At 37.4% G+C, this 14,638-nt stretch overlaps 1 protein-coding gene across 1 annotated transcript in view; it reads right to left on the minus strand.

Annotated features, from left to right (window-relative positions):
- The window catches only part of TAF4B (TATA-box binding protein associated factor 4b), a 121,235-nt gene that overhangs the window by 83,435 nt on the left and 23,162 nt on the right, over positions 1–14,638 (minus strand). Inside the window, exons 7-8 of the mRNA XM_012740445.3 lie at positions 10,717–11,340; positions 14–149 (exon numbers count right to left, since the gene is read on the minus strand). Coding sequence (XP_012595899.2) covers positions 14–149; positions 10,717–11,340 — 760 coding nt within the window. The remainder of the gene's footprint in view (positions 1–13; positions 150–10,716; positions 11,341–14,638) is intronic.

Raw genomic sequence — 14,638 nt, forward strand, 5'->3', positions numbered from 1 at the left:
GGCCAGCGTCTACCTGTAGGAAATTGACTGGTAGGTATTACAGTGTTCACTGGCATCTTCTTTTGTCCAGATTTCTGAATGGTCAATGCTGAGGAATGAGGAAGTGTGGTCACTTGTTTCGCAATGCCTCCTGTAGGCTGCTGAACTACCTGAAACAATGAGAACTGTCAATACAATCATCCTATTTAACCAGCTTTAGAAAAGGTTATGTTTGCAGTTTTAACAAAAGACTGTGCTCACTCACCTGTAAATATACCTTTATCTTGACATAACAAGAATACCTACTTAAAATTTAAATTTTTATGTAGTAAAATTATTTTGTTCAAAAGTAAAGAACATGACTATCTCACATATTTTTAGAGTACAATTCAAATTTATATTTCATACTGCTAAATTTAAATCTCTATATGGATTCTGTTTTCATTTTTTAACCTATTGTGGAAAATTTCAAACATACTCAAAAGTAGAGAGAATAAAATAAAACCACTTATACTATTACCTAGGTTCAACAATGATTATTTTTGACCAATCTTGTTTCATCTGTATCCCTACCCACTCCCTTGTCACCCTCAATTATTTTAAAGCAAATCTCAGACACATCTTTTTATCCATAAATATTTCAAAATATATCACTGAAAGATAAGAACTTTTTATGTGCCATTTTTTTAAAGTATTTTTTTTAACCATTTGGAAAGTGACAACGCTAAAAGGCATTCTTCAAGATAACAGTTCAAGAAATCCAGAGGATTTCCAAAGGTTGGAAATAAAGGAAAAGACATTATAATAATAGCAGGGCCTTACTTTTAGCTTTAAAGAAAAGACAGAATAATAGAGCATCATTTTTTTTACTTCAAAGAAGAAAAAACAGTCACTATGTATTGAGCCAGCTATTGATAATGAACTATTTAGAACTTAAAACTCTTATACAGCTAATACAGATAAAGGCATAATCTTAAAACAAACTTCTGAACGGAACTTGAGGAGTAAAATTTGTTCAACTTCCTAATTTTTTGTAATAAAATTTAAAAGTCTAATGTGTACTTAAGAAAAAAAAGTAACAAAAACCACAAATGTCCTAGTAAGTAATTCTATAGGATCTAATGCCCCTGAAGGAGAAATATAAGTTAGAATAATTCAATTACCATCATTATTTGGGAATAGATGAACTCTTCTCTTTACAGACAGGGTCTCACTCTGTTGCCCAGGCTGGAATACTGTAGCATGATCATAGCTCACTATAACCTCAAACTCCTGGGCTCAAGGAATACTCACTCCCACTTCAGCTTCCCTACTAGTTTCCTAGTAGCTAGGACGACAGGCATAGGCCACCACACCTGGCTTTTTATTATTTTTTTTGTAGAGACAGGGTCTTACCTGTTGCCCAGACTTGTCTCCTAGCTTCAACTCCCAGCTTCAAGTTCCTCCTACCTCTGCCCTGCAAACCACTAGAATTATAAGTATGAGCCACCATGCCTGGTACGTTTCAATAAAGCTTATATCACACTCATTCATGTATTACAAAGTCCTAGGAATCAGGTTAAAATTATACAAAGTAATATATTCATTCAAAGTTCCCCTTATTCTTTCAAAGTGAAAATCAAAAGAAACACTTCCAACAATTCCACCTTATTTAGGGAAATAAGGGCAATTACTTAGGGAAATTGTATTTTCTTCCTTAATGCTCTTTATTAGGTATTCTTTTCAGAATTTTAATTATGAAAAATAGTAATCAAATACTAAGAAAGTTGTTTACCAATATAAAAGTTGTCAGAATCAAAATGAAGTCACCTCTGTTTTAAAAAGAAAAAAAGAAAACATTGACAAATAGAGCAAGGGAAGTCTAAGAGACTGTTCTTATGCTTATATGCCTAATAACAAAAAACTATCACAAAAGACTGCCAAAACCACAACCTTGTAAAAAGGCCATCATAACCTTATACAAAAAATAATTTTGCAAAGACATCTGTTCAGCAACTGCCTGTTCAACCTCAGACTGGTGTCACCTTTGTTATTGATCTGTGTAGCTGAGGATAATAATTTCAAAACAATTATTTAATGCTCTTCATTTTTCCTTTAAAAATCTTGGTCTTCCTTTACCTCTCTCAATACACACATAGCTTACTATGGCATGTGTATTCCCACTGCAATACTCTGTTCCCAAATAAATACGTTTCTTTTAGAGAGTCTCTGTTATTTAGGTTGACATCAGGTATATCTTCATACCATTTTTGGTGGGTACCCAAAAATACAACACAAAGTTTTGAGCTGGGACTTAACCCTAGATCCCCATTACGTCTCATCTTAATAACTGATAGCTGGGGAAGTAGATGTACCTAGTCTAAAAAAAAATATGGCAGCACTCCTGCACACTTGCCAAATAAAATGAGTGATAGCGTGTGAGAGAATTCATTTTTGTTCTTCCAAAGAAAGTATCACATAAAACCATAGTATTAAGACTCTTATGGACACTAAAGTTACTCTAGAGAGATGGAAATTGGTATCTGCACTTATTTGGCAAGCAAAAGAAAGAGCTATTATGTTCTTTAAAAAATGAAGTCCTTTATTTACTTTCCCTTGAAAAAGCCTCTGGAATTAAGAAAAGAGTATATACCTTAGTTTTTCTCTCTTGACAGGTCAAGGTCTGATGTTTTATTAGGATACTAACATAAATTAATGTTCTAATAGTTTATAGAAACTACAGGTCTAGAAATGCTACAGTAATATTCTTTCAGTGACAGTTGTTTTCACATTAACCATGATCCAGGATATCTGACAAGGAACTATTCTTAAATTTCATGAGGAAAGGAAGCAAAGAAACACAAGTATAGATTAAACAAGTAGATAGGAACACCCTTATTGTATGATTCCATTTATACAAAGTTCTAGAACAAGCAAAACTAATCTGAAGGAGAAAACTATCATCAGAGTCATTGCTTATGGGAAAATGGGGGTGGAGACTGACTGGGAAGGGGCATGAGAGAACTCTGAGGTGATAGCAACATTCTATATCTTGATAGGGCTTTGAACTGACTGTCAAAATTGATCCTATGGCATACTTAAAATTAGTGCACATCATTGTATGTAAATTTCATCTCTTAAGGAAAAACGTTAACAAATATAGAACCGTAGTTACTAATATGAATGTTTCATTGCTTAAAAAGAAGTTATTGAAATCCAGCAAAAAATTAAGATAGATTAGGCCGGGCATAGTGGCTCACACCAGTAATCCTAGTGCTCCGAGAGGCCGAGGCCAAGGCCGAGGCAGAAGGACGGCTTGAGGTCAGGAGTGTAAGACCAACCTGAGCAAAAGTGAGATCCTGTCTCTACTAAAAACAGAAATAAAAATAGAAATAATTAGCCATGCTTAGTAGCGCGATCCTGTAATCCCCACCTACTTGGGTGGCTGAGCTAAAGCAGGATTGCTTGAGCCCAGGAGTTTGAGGTTGCTGTGAGCTATGGTCACATGACTACATTCTACCATGGGTGACAGAGCCAGACTCTCCCCAGCCCCCAACCCCACAAAAAAGAAATTAAGATGGATTGATAGCTGGATAAATACATGATAAGTCAAATGCAGTAATTGTAAATTGTTAGTGGCCAGTATAGAGATGTTCACTATGAACTTTCATCTTGCTGTTTGAAAATTTTCTTGAATAATATAAAAATAAAAGGGTATGTACGCTGTAAATAGTCTCTAGGTTTTATTTTCCATAAATTCTAATGTATCCCTGCAAAACCTAAAAAAATCTCTCAAGTATATTTAAATAAACTAGAATTAACCAACCTATATATCAAGACTATTGTATTATATACATTCTGATTAAATTATAGCCCATGAAGAATTTCCTATATGACTCCTAAATTATATATGGTGAATAAAGGGTGGGCTTTATTTGGATTCAATCTTCATGGACATTTTTTTTCATTTCTTTATTTACCTTAAGAACTTGTACTACACCAAAATTTTCATTAGTCCTTTTTAAGATTAAAATCAACAAACAACTAAATTCCCTTTCTTCTCACTCTTACATAGAATGCAAAAAAGAAATTAAAAAAACAGACAAATGGCTTAAGTTTGGATCCCAGTTGGTCAGTCCAATAAGAACTGAGGGTCAACTAGTTGAGCCAATAAAACAATTAACAATTTTTTTCCTACTCCATTTTTATTAATATTTCCTCTTCTCTTAAAAAAAATACTGGCCACCAGCATGTTAAGAAACCAAAATTTATACATTGAAAGTATTTTTCCTGTCCTGTGAGAACTACAAATTCAAAGGCAATAAGCAGACTTGATTTTAGAGATAGGATTTCACTCTGTTGCCCAGGTTGGAATGTAGTGGTATAGTCATAGCATACTGTAACCTCAAACTCCTGGCTCAAAAGATCCTCCCACCTCAGCCTTCCCAGTAGCTGAGACTGCAGGCATAAGTCACCATGCCTGGCTAATTTCTTAATCTTTTGTAGAGATGGGGTCTCGCTATGTTGTCTAGGCTGAAGTATAGTGGCACAATCGTAGCTCATTGTAACTTTCAATCCCTGGCCTCAAGCGATCCTCCTGCTCTTGGCCTTCCAAAGTGCTGGGATTACAGGTATGAACCACTGTGCCCAGCCTTACTGAAAATTCTTTAAGATTTTTCCTACTTCATAATTATTAGGTACAAGGAAAAGATACGATGCAACAACAAAATTTTTTTCTAAATATTTTGGTTCAATTTATTTTAGGAGTTCAGTTTTACTTCAAGCTAAAATTGAAAGTTACTACATTAATAATGTACTAATAATTATATTTGGTTTTCACTTATGTCTGGAAAACAGTAATATTTCGAAAGTGACTATTGAATGTACTTGGCCACTTACCTATCAAATGTCTACAATTCGGCAGGGCGCAGTGGCTCACACCTGTAATCCTAGCTCTCTGGGAGGCAGAGGCGGGCGGATTGCTTGAGGTCAGGAGTTCGAAACCAGCCTGAGCAAGAGCAAGACCCCGTCTCTACTATAAATAGAAAGAAATTAATTGGCCAACTAATATATATAGAAAAAAATTAGCTGGGCATGGTGGTGCATGCCTGTAGTCCCAGCTACTCGGGAGGCTGAGGCAGGAGGATTGCTTGAGCCCAGGAGTCTGAGGTTGCTGTGAGCTAGGCTGATGCCACAGCACTCACTCTAGCCTGGGCAACAAAGTGAGACTCTGTCTCAAAAAAAAAAAAAAATGTCTACAATTCTGTTAAGAAAGAAACACAAGTAATAGAGTCACTTGGGGAAATGGATATTAAAAATAAGCAAATATCTTTACTATTAGGTCATTAAATATGAAATGTCCAATTTCCAATAAAAATGCAGTGTATTATGTCTCAAACAAGCAGCAATGCAATTAATCAAAGTATGTGCCTAAACTATGAACACAGTTTTGCCATCTTAACAGAAGCTTGTTTATACTAGCAGTGAAGAAGCCTAGAGAACAAGTGTCAATGAAATCATGAAAGGTATTTTCCATAGCTGGTGAGAACTGAATATTTTTCCTTGCAAGAAGAGGTCCAAAGCTTGGAAGAAGTGGTAGTCAGTTGGTGCAAGGTCTGGTGAATACAATGGATGACAGAAAGTTTCCAAGTCCAGCCTCTAGTTTGGGCAGCACTGCTCCTGTGACATGTGGTCGAATGCTGTCCTGAAAGAGGATTAGCCTGTCTCTATTGACCAATCTCGGCTGCTTAATTGCAAGCATCCTCATCATTTCATCCAATTGGTTGCAGTAGACATCTGCTATAATCAGCTGACTAGGTTTCATGAAGCTGCAGTGGATAATACCAGCGCTGGACCACCAAAAAGACACCATTAGCTTTATGTGATGAATATTCAGTTTTGGATTGTGTTTCGGCACTTCATTGTCTGAAGGCTTGTGATTGACAAAAAAAAATTCATTTTTCATCACACATAACACTAAGGTGTAGAAATGGTTCACCTTTATGTCATGACAACAAAGAAAGGCAAGCTTCAAGACGATTTCTCTTCTGACGTTCGTTTAATTCATGTGGAACCGATCTATCCAGCTTCTATACCTTGCCAATTTGTTTCAAATAGTTCAATATTGTTGGAATAGTAACGTCAAACCTTGCTGCTAATTCATACATAGGTTGAAATGGATTTGCTTCTACTATAGCTTTCAGCTCATCATTATCTACCTTGGTCTAAGATTGCCCACGTGGCTCATTTTTAAGATTAAAATCACCAGCACGGAACTTCTCAAACCATCAACGTACTACCGTGTTTCCCTGAAAATAAGACAGGGTCTTATATTTATTTTTCCTCAAGAAGACACCCTAGGGCTTATTTTCAGGGGATTTGTTATTTTCCCCTCAAAGCCTCAGCTTGCAGCACACACAGGATGGCCAGGACCTGATGGGGAGCCGACCTTGTTGGTGGAGCTGCCCGCACCTTTCCGGTTACCTCTGGGATAGTAGCTGTCATGATGGGGCAGATGAGAAAGGACTGCTCGTTTTCTTTACCACTCCGTGACAAAATTCATGGGTTGTGCAGATATGCTGCGTAGCCACACCCATCACTAGGTCTTGTTTTTGGGGTTGGGCTTATATTGCACAAATGCTTAGAAATCCTGCTCGGGCTTATTTTATGGGTAGGTTAGGTCTTATTTTCGGGGAAACATGGTATGTGTTCATTAGCCACATCCTTTCCAAACACTTTGTTGATATTTGAAGCTGTCTACACTGCAGACAGAACTCATATTCAAAAATAGCACACATTTTTAACTTATCCAGGGTTTCACAAAAATTGCTCCAAAAAACTTTGAAAGATAATCGCAAGCCAAACTATGCACTTTAAAGAATGAGGTTGTACCTTTACAATAAAAATAAAACAAGAAGTGTCAAAGTGAAATGTCAGAGATATCAACTGTCAAATTTAGTACTTAAGTCGGACATTTCATACTTATAACCTAATACCACTAAAACTTTTTGCCTAATCTCCAAGTATAAATTATTCTTAAAGACATCTAAGTGTTAAATAAATAGAAGATTATTAAGAGTAATAATATCAAGGCTGGGCACGGTGGTTCACACCTGTCCTAGCACTCTGGGAGGCCAAGGCGGGCGGATTGCTCGAGGTCAAGAGTTCGAAACCAGCCTAAGCAAGAGTGAGACCCCGTCTCTACTATAAATAGAAAGAAATTAATTGGCCAACTAAAAATACATAGAAAAAATTAGCCGAGCATGGTGGCACATGCCTGTAGTTCTAGCTACTTGGGAGGCTGATGCAGGATAGCTTAAGCCCAGGAGTTTGACGTTGCTGTGAGCTAGACTGATGCCACAGTACTCTAGCCAGGCAACAGAGTGAGACTCTATCTCAAAAATAAATAAATAAATAATCAATGAGAAAAGATAGCATGTAGTGATAAATCTAAATTTTTTTTTAAGTGATGAGGGGATAAAAATTAATCATTTCATAAAATACAAAATCTAAACCCTGGAATGGTACATTGAGAGGATTATTCTATAACTTGAAAATACTATATTTAAACATCTTATCCAAGAGGCAGGAGATCTATATGATTCTCTAGAAGAACTAACACAACTGAGAAATAAATATTAAGAAGGAATTTTTAAATCCTTAATTAAAGGAAATAAATTACAAAAATTTTAAATCTGGCAAGAAACAAGATAGCCATAGTGTATTCTTCAAACCAGACTGAGTTGCACACACCACAGATTTGATCCAACGTTGACAATTCTCATGGTTTTCTTTTTATTTTTTGAGACAGAGTCTCCCTCTGTTGCCCGGGCTAGAGCGCCATGGCGTAAGCCTAGCTCACAGCAACCTCAAACTCCTGGGCTCAAGCGATCCTCCTGCTTCAGCCCCCCAAGTAGTTGGGACTACAGGCATGCGCCACCATGCCTGGTTAATTTTTTCTATATATGTTTAGTTGGCCAATTAATTTCTTTCTATTTATAGTAGAGATGGGTCTCACTCTTGCTCAGGTTGGTTTCAAACTCCTGACCTTGAAGGATCCACCCACCTTGGCCTCCCAGAGTGCTAGGATTACAGGCATGAGCCACGACACCCAGTCCCAATTCTCATATTTTAAATGGTTATTTGTCCTATTTCTTATAAGCTGCATAGAACACTCTGCTATTTTCTAGCACCCTGAGTGTTTTCCTCCTCACTAGATCTAGGGTTAAACTGGACTGATGATATTCTTCAATTATTTTCAGACTTGAGTAATACTAGCTTTCTAAAATAGTTGATTTGAAAGAATATCCTAGTTCAATCCTCTCTATGGCACCACCATACAGAACGATTTATGTTGTTTTGTCCCTAAATCTGTTGTGAAATAAATTACAATGGATCTTTAGTGTCCAGCTACTCTGGCTTTTTGTCATTTTAAATAGGTAGGTATGAATACTTACATCAAGTTTGTTGTATAAAATTGAAACAAAGGCCAAAACAAGAAAGCAGAATTCACAGGGAAAATTAAATTATTCCATACTCTTTTAAGAATGAAAATAGGAAGTAAAAAACCCCAAATATTTAACATCAGATTTTGTTACATGTTTTCTTTATCGAAATGATTGCTAATGTATATATAACAAGTCAAACCTATGAAACGTAAATGCTGTCAAGATATTATTACCAGGCTGGGCGCGGTGGCTCACACCTGTAATCCTAGCACTCTGGGAGGCCGAGGCGGACAGGAGTTTGAAACCAGCCTGAGCAAGAACGAAACCCCGTCTCTAATATAAACAGAAAGAAATTAATAGGCCAACTAAAAAAACACAAAAGCATATATATAAAAAATTAGCCAGGCATGGTGGCGCATGCCTGTAGTCCCAGCTACTCAAGAGGCTGAGGCAGGAGGATCGCTTGAGCCCAGGAGTTTGAGGTTGCTGTGAGCTAGGCTGACGCTACGGCACTCTATTCCAGGCAACAAAGTGAGACTCTGTCTCAAAAAAATAAATAAAAATAATAATAACAATAAAAAAAGATATTACCAGATAGTTTTCTGCTTCAGGACATACCAAAAATCTAGAAGTTCTTGCCAGGAACACCGTGACCTAATTTAAAAAGTCACTGGGTTCTAGTCTGAGATCCGTTACTTGGCTGCCACTGGATGGGTCACCTACAATTTCTGCAGTTTTCTTCCTGCATTTTTCTCATCCTAAAATTATTTAAAAACCCATAGCATATAAATTACACACTTTTAAAGCTCTAGGTGGCTATAAAGTATTATTTCACCACAGGGACCTACATGCTATAGATGTTCAATAAAGATTAACATTGATTCAAGAATCAGCTATGACACATAAAGAGGATTTCAGTTCTATTCAGTGCCACCAAAAAGAGGAGTATCTATCCTTGAGGCAATTTCCCTGTTCCTGTGGTTCCCAAACCTGGCTGCCCAGAACGATATTTAAAAATCACTGCTTCTTACAATGTTGTTTCATCTCTGAGATTAAATTTAGGCACCTAAGAAAAATCCTACAAGGTAGATACATTTCTCCATTTGAAAATCATACCCAGAGGAGGAAGGGATGAGAAAAGATTAGTGTCCAGGAAATGACTATTACTTTCTACCTACCCAAGAGTTTGACTAGTCTCCAGTTCTGGTCACTGATCTTCCCCCTTTTGCTCTATGTCCAAAACCGCCCTTCTGCCTCACAAGACAGTCATCCACTGATAGTAACTTCTTATCCTGATCACACAAATGTCTGGGAAGTCTACAGAGTTTACTATCCCAAGAAGCAAAATGAACTAAAACAAAGAGATTCAAAACACAGCCTCTAACACAAAGGGTTATAAAAGAGAACAAGGGCAATCACTAAAATTCAAAAGAACAGCAAGCTCTGTTATGCTGTAAGGTAGGGAACTGTACTAAAACACATTATGATTTGATTAATTCACCATGTAGCATATCTCCCATGGGTTAACAATACTTTCAAAGTCCTTTGACAAAAGTTATCTTTTCTTGAATTAAGCAGACTATTCTAAATACTAATTGATAAATAGCTAAAATTTCCTTCCTTCACCCAAGAACCTCCCAACCTACCACGTTTAGGGAAAAAACAACCTCTTACTTATTTACTCTCCTTACTGTCTCTCTCTCCCCTTAGCATTTTTTAAAAGAAATGTTACCATAATATCACCTGCGTAATAACCCTGCCAAAAATATTTAACCTGAATCTAATCTTGAGGAAACAGTCAGACAAAACAAAATAAAGGGACATTCTGCAAAACAACTAGCCTGGGCACTTAAAACATTGCAATATAACAAACAACCACAAAAAAGCTAGAACTAGTCTAGATTAAAAGAGCCTAAAGAGAAATGTTAACTAAGTGTAATATGCAATTAGTCATTAAAAACAAAATTAAAAAAGTTACTGCCACAACTGGAGAAATATTATACCAAACTTAACATCCTATGTGTAACAATTTGTATGTTGCAGTTGTGTAAAAAAATCACCCTTTAAGAGACATATAATGTGCACTGTCATAATTTCGGCAACTAATTTTTAAATAGTTCAGCAAAAATTCATGTGTGTATTTGTGGATGTAAGTACAGAGAGAGAGAGAGAGAGAAAGCAAATGAGGTAAAAAATTAACAACTGGTCAAACTTGGTAAAGGGGATACAGTTTTGCCAGTTGTTTACCAGTTTTGTGAATGTTCAAAATTTTCAAAATAAATAATTGAGGCAGAAATGAAATGTTACTCACTAGCTGCTTGACTTTAACTCCCTGTGGAATACCAGCTGGTTGTGAAAGGACAGCACCGGCCTGGGCAAGGTTGATTTGGATTGGAGTGCCAATGACCGGCTTGTCTGACGTGGTACCAGCAGAAGACACAACAGGTTTCACAGACGGAAGGCATATAGCTGCAGCTGAGGTTTCTCCAAAAGTCACTGTTGGAAGGGCCAGAGTTACTGCTGCTCCAGATCCAGAGACAACTGGCTTTTCTGGCTGAAGTGAGACCGTTGTAACTGTATTTGGTACAGATGACACAAGTGGTTTGGAAGTCTGAAGCAAAACAGTTCCAGCTGTTGTTCCTCCTGGTACAGTCGCTGGGCCCACAGAATGAAGTGTCACAACTCCAGCCTTTGCTCCCCCTGGCCCAGTAAGTGGATTCAGAGTTTGCACTGACATAGTTCTGGGTGTTGTCACTCCAGAAACGATGATGGGATTTTCAGGCTGGATTGCGGCAACTGTTGTTGTCACCACAGGAGCAGTTGTTGCTGTTGCAGTACAGGTAGCAATCACTACCTCACTAGAAGTCTGCTGGACACACTGCTGAATGAAGCTCTGAGAGTTAGGCAGAAGTTGTCGTAAGGCAATCACACTTTTCTAGAAACACAAGGGAGGGGAAAAAAAACACTGGTAACAAAACAAATCAGCTACTAACAAAAAAAACCCTTTATATTTCATATCTTTAATAACATAAAGCCAACCGAAAGCGTATCAAGTATTTATCACTTATTTAAATCATGTCAATATCCAGAATCCAATCAACTTTCAATATGAAATTGAAAGTTGCTTTATTTTTCAATATGAAATTATTATGTCTCAATGTGAGACTTATTTTGTATAACTCAGTATCAACTGGTAAAACAAAAGATTGTACCATACTTTTCTGTAGCCATCTAAACCCCATAATGGATTATTAATAACATCAGTAACTAGAAGTTAATTTACATTTACATCACAGGAGAATCTAGGACTTTCTGTTAAATTACTTTCAAATGTTAGAAAGTCTTTACATCAAAATAAAACTAATACAAAGTGAATTTTAAGATCAGAAAAAATTTCCTTAATTGAGCTAGTGTGTTTTCTGACTGGATTTTAAGTCAGTGTCTATCTTTGCATCCTTCTGAAAGAGAAAGGCAGTTTGAACTAAAAACTAGTAGGTTCTACCTTTTGATCCACAAGGTTTTTGTTTGTTTAGAAATAAGAAAAAAAGACACAAAAGTGGATAAATGGCAGGTTATCTTCACAGGTGGTAGAAGACTGCCTTGTTGTGACATTTAAATTCAGTCAGAGTGCCTAGTAAAAGCTAGAAGCAATGGTAAGGCTCACAAAACAAAAAATGAAAAATAAAACCACAGTCCCCACTCAAGAAGCAAATAAGAACTATTGCTTCATTCCTTTACTTTACAAAAAGACATTCCTGTCTGAAGAAATTTCCAAAAGGTATACTTGAAAAGGTAACAAGAAAGTAAAAGACCAAAAATTCCTCAAAATCTTTTTTTAAAATTTAAAAATGGCAGAATAGGGCACTCTGGGAGGCCGAGGCGGGCGGACTGCTCAAGTTCGAAACCAGCCTGAGCAAGAGCGAGACCCATCTCTATTATAAATAGAAAGAAATTAATTGGCCAATTAGCATATAGAGAAAAAACTAGCCGGGCATGGTGGCACATGCCTGTAGTCCCAGCTACTTTGGAGACTGAGGCAGCAGGATCGCTTGAGCCCAGGAGTTTGAGGTTGCTGTGAGCTAGGCTGATGCCATGGCACTCACTCTAGCCTGGGCAACAAAGCGACACTCTGTCTCAAAAAAAAAAGAAAAGAAAAGAAGGTAAAGTAAAGTAAAGTAAAGTAAAAAAGTAAAGTAAAGTAAAGTAAAATAAAATAAAATAAAATAAAATAAAAATAAAAATGGCAGAATAGGCCGGGCGCAATGGCTCACGCCTGTAATCCTAGCACTCTGGGAGGCCAAGGCGGGCAGATTGCTGGAGGTCAGGAGTCTGAAACCAGCCTGAGCAAGAGCGAGACCCCATTTCTACTATAAATAGAAAGAAATTAATTGGCCAACTAATATATAGAGAAAAAATTAGCCGGGCATGGTGGCGCATGCTAGTAGTCCCAGCTACTTCGGAGGCTGAGGCAGCAGGATTGCTTGAGCCCAGGAGTTTGAGGTTGCTGTGAGCTAGGCTGACGCCACGGCACTCACTCTAGCCTGGGCAACAAAGTGAGACTATGTCTCAACAAAATAAAATTAAAATAAAATTAAATTAAAATAAATTAAAATAAAATAAATAAAATAAAAATGGCAGAATACAAACTGTTTTGGAAATACATGAATAAATGATTTAAGTAAGATTACACAGAAAATGTAATGAGCGGTTTCTTAGAACATAATTGGAAATGTTAAAGAGTCAAACAATGCAAGTGTATATCTGAATTCTCTCTTGCTCACCGGGCCAGGGTTAAGCTTAAATGTTAAATCCCTCATCCTGATGCAATATCCAATCCCCAAAAGGATGAGGGAAAAAAATTCAAGAAAAAAACACATAAGGATAGATGCCTAGAAAAGATACGAAAAGCAAATGCCTCATGGTGGTATTTGGTAACTTAAAGGTAGTGTTTTCTAGTGAGTTAAACAGCCTAAATTCTGGATCTGTGAGTTTGATCAAAATTTAGTTGATTGGGCCAGGCACAGTGGCTTACACCTGTAATCCTAGTACTCTGAGTGGCCAAGGCAGACGGATCACTCAAGGTTAGGAGTTCGAAATCAGCCAGAGGAAGAGCGAGACTCCATCTCTACTAAAAATAGAGTGAAATTAATTGGCCAGCTAAAAATATATAGAAAAAATTAGCTGGGCATGGTGGTGCATGCCTGTAGTCCCAGCTACTTGGGAGGCTGAGGCAGGAGGATCACCTGAGCCCAGGAGTTTGAGGTTGCTATGAGCTAGGCTGACACCACGGCACTCTTAGCCCGGGCTACAGAGTGAGACACTGTCTGAAAAAGACAAACAAACAAAAAAAAATTTAGTTGATTTAGGTTGAGTGTGGAGGCTCATGCCTATAATCCCACTATTTTGGAGACAGAAGTGGAAGGATCGCTTGAACCCAGGAGTGAGAAGTGAGCTAAGCACTTAATTGTGGTAAGTTACAATCACATCATTGTACTCTGGGTTGGGCAACAGAGCAATACCCTGACTCATTAAAAAAAAAAAAAGAAAGAAAGGGAAAAAAAAATTTGTCAATTTAAGTGGTTTTCTCTTCTCTAAAATGGACAATACTATAATATAAATATCATCTAGCACCTATTCTCAAAAAAACTAACATGAAAATTAAGCATAAATAATGAGGCCGGGCGCGGTGGCTCACGCCTGTAATCCTAGCACTTTGGGAGGCCGAGGCGGGCGGATTGCTAGAGGTCAGGAGTTCGAAACCAGCCTGAGTGAGACCCCGTCTCTATTAAAAATAGAAAGAAATTAATTGACCAACTAAAAATATATATACAAAAAATTAGCCGGGCATGGTGGCACATGCCTGTAGTCCCAGCTACTCGGGAGGCTGAGGCAGCAGGATCACTTGAGCCCAGGAGTTTGAGGTTGCTGCGAGCGAGGCTGATGCCACGGCACTCACTCTAGCCTGGGCAACAAAGTGAAACTCTGTCCCAAAAAATAAATAAATAAATAATGCAAATTAAGTATAAAGTATCTAGCAATGCATCTGAAAATTAGTGGTTACTAATTTTCCTCCTTCTCCTGTGCACTGCATCCAGTGAGTACAAAACATAGATAAACTCAAAAGAGTTGTCATAGCAATAGACAATACTTATATAGTTAATAGAACCTTTGCACTGAAAGGGACCCAAGAAAGAATTGTCTTTAACTTCTCAATCAAGAGTATCATCCAGAAA

Source organism: Microcebus murinus, chromosome 17 (assembly GCF_040939455.1).
Source record: "Microcebus murinus isolate Inina chromosome 17, M.murinus_Inina_mat1.0, whole genome shotgun sequence".
Lineage (NCBI taxonomy): Eukaryota > Metazoa > Chordata > Mammalia > Primates > Cheirogaleidae > Microcebus > Microcebus murinus.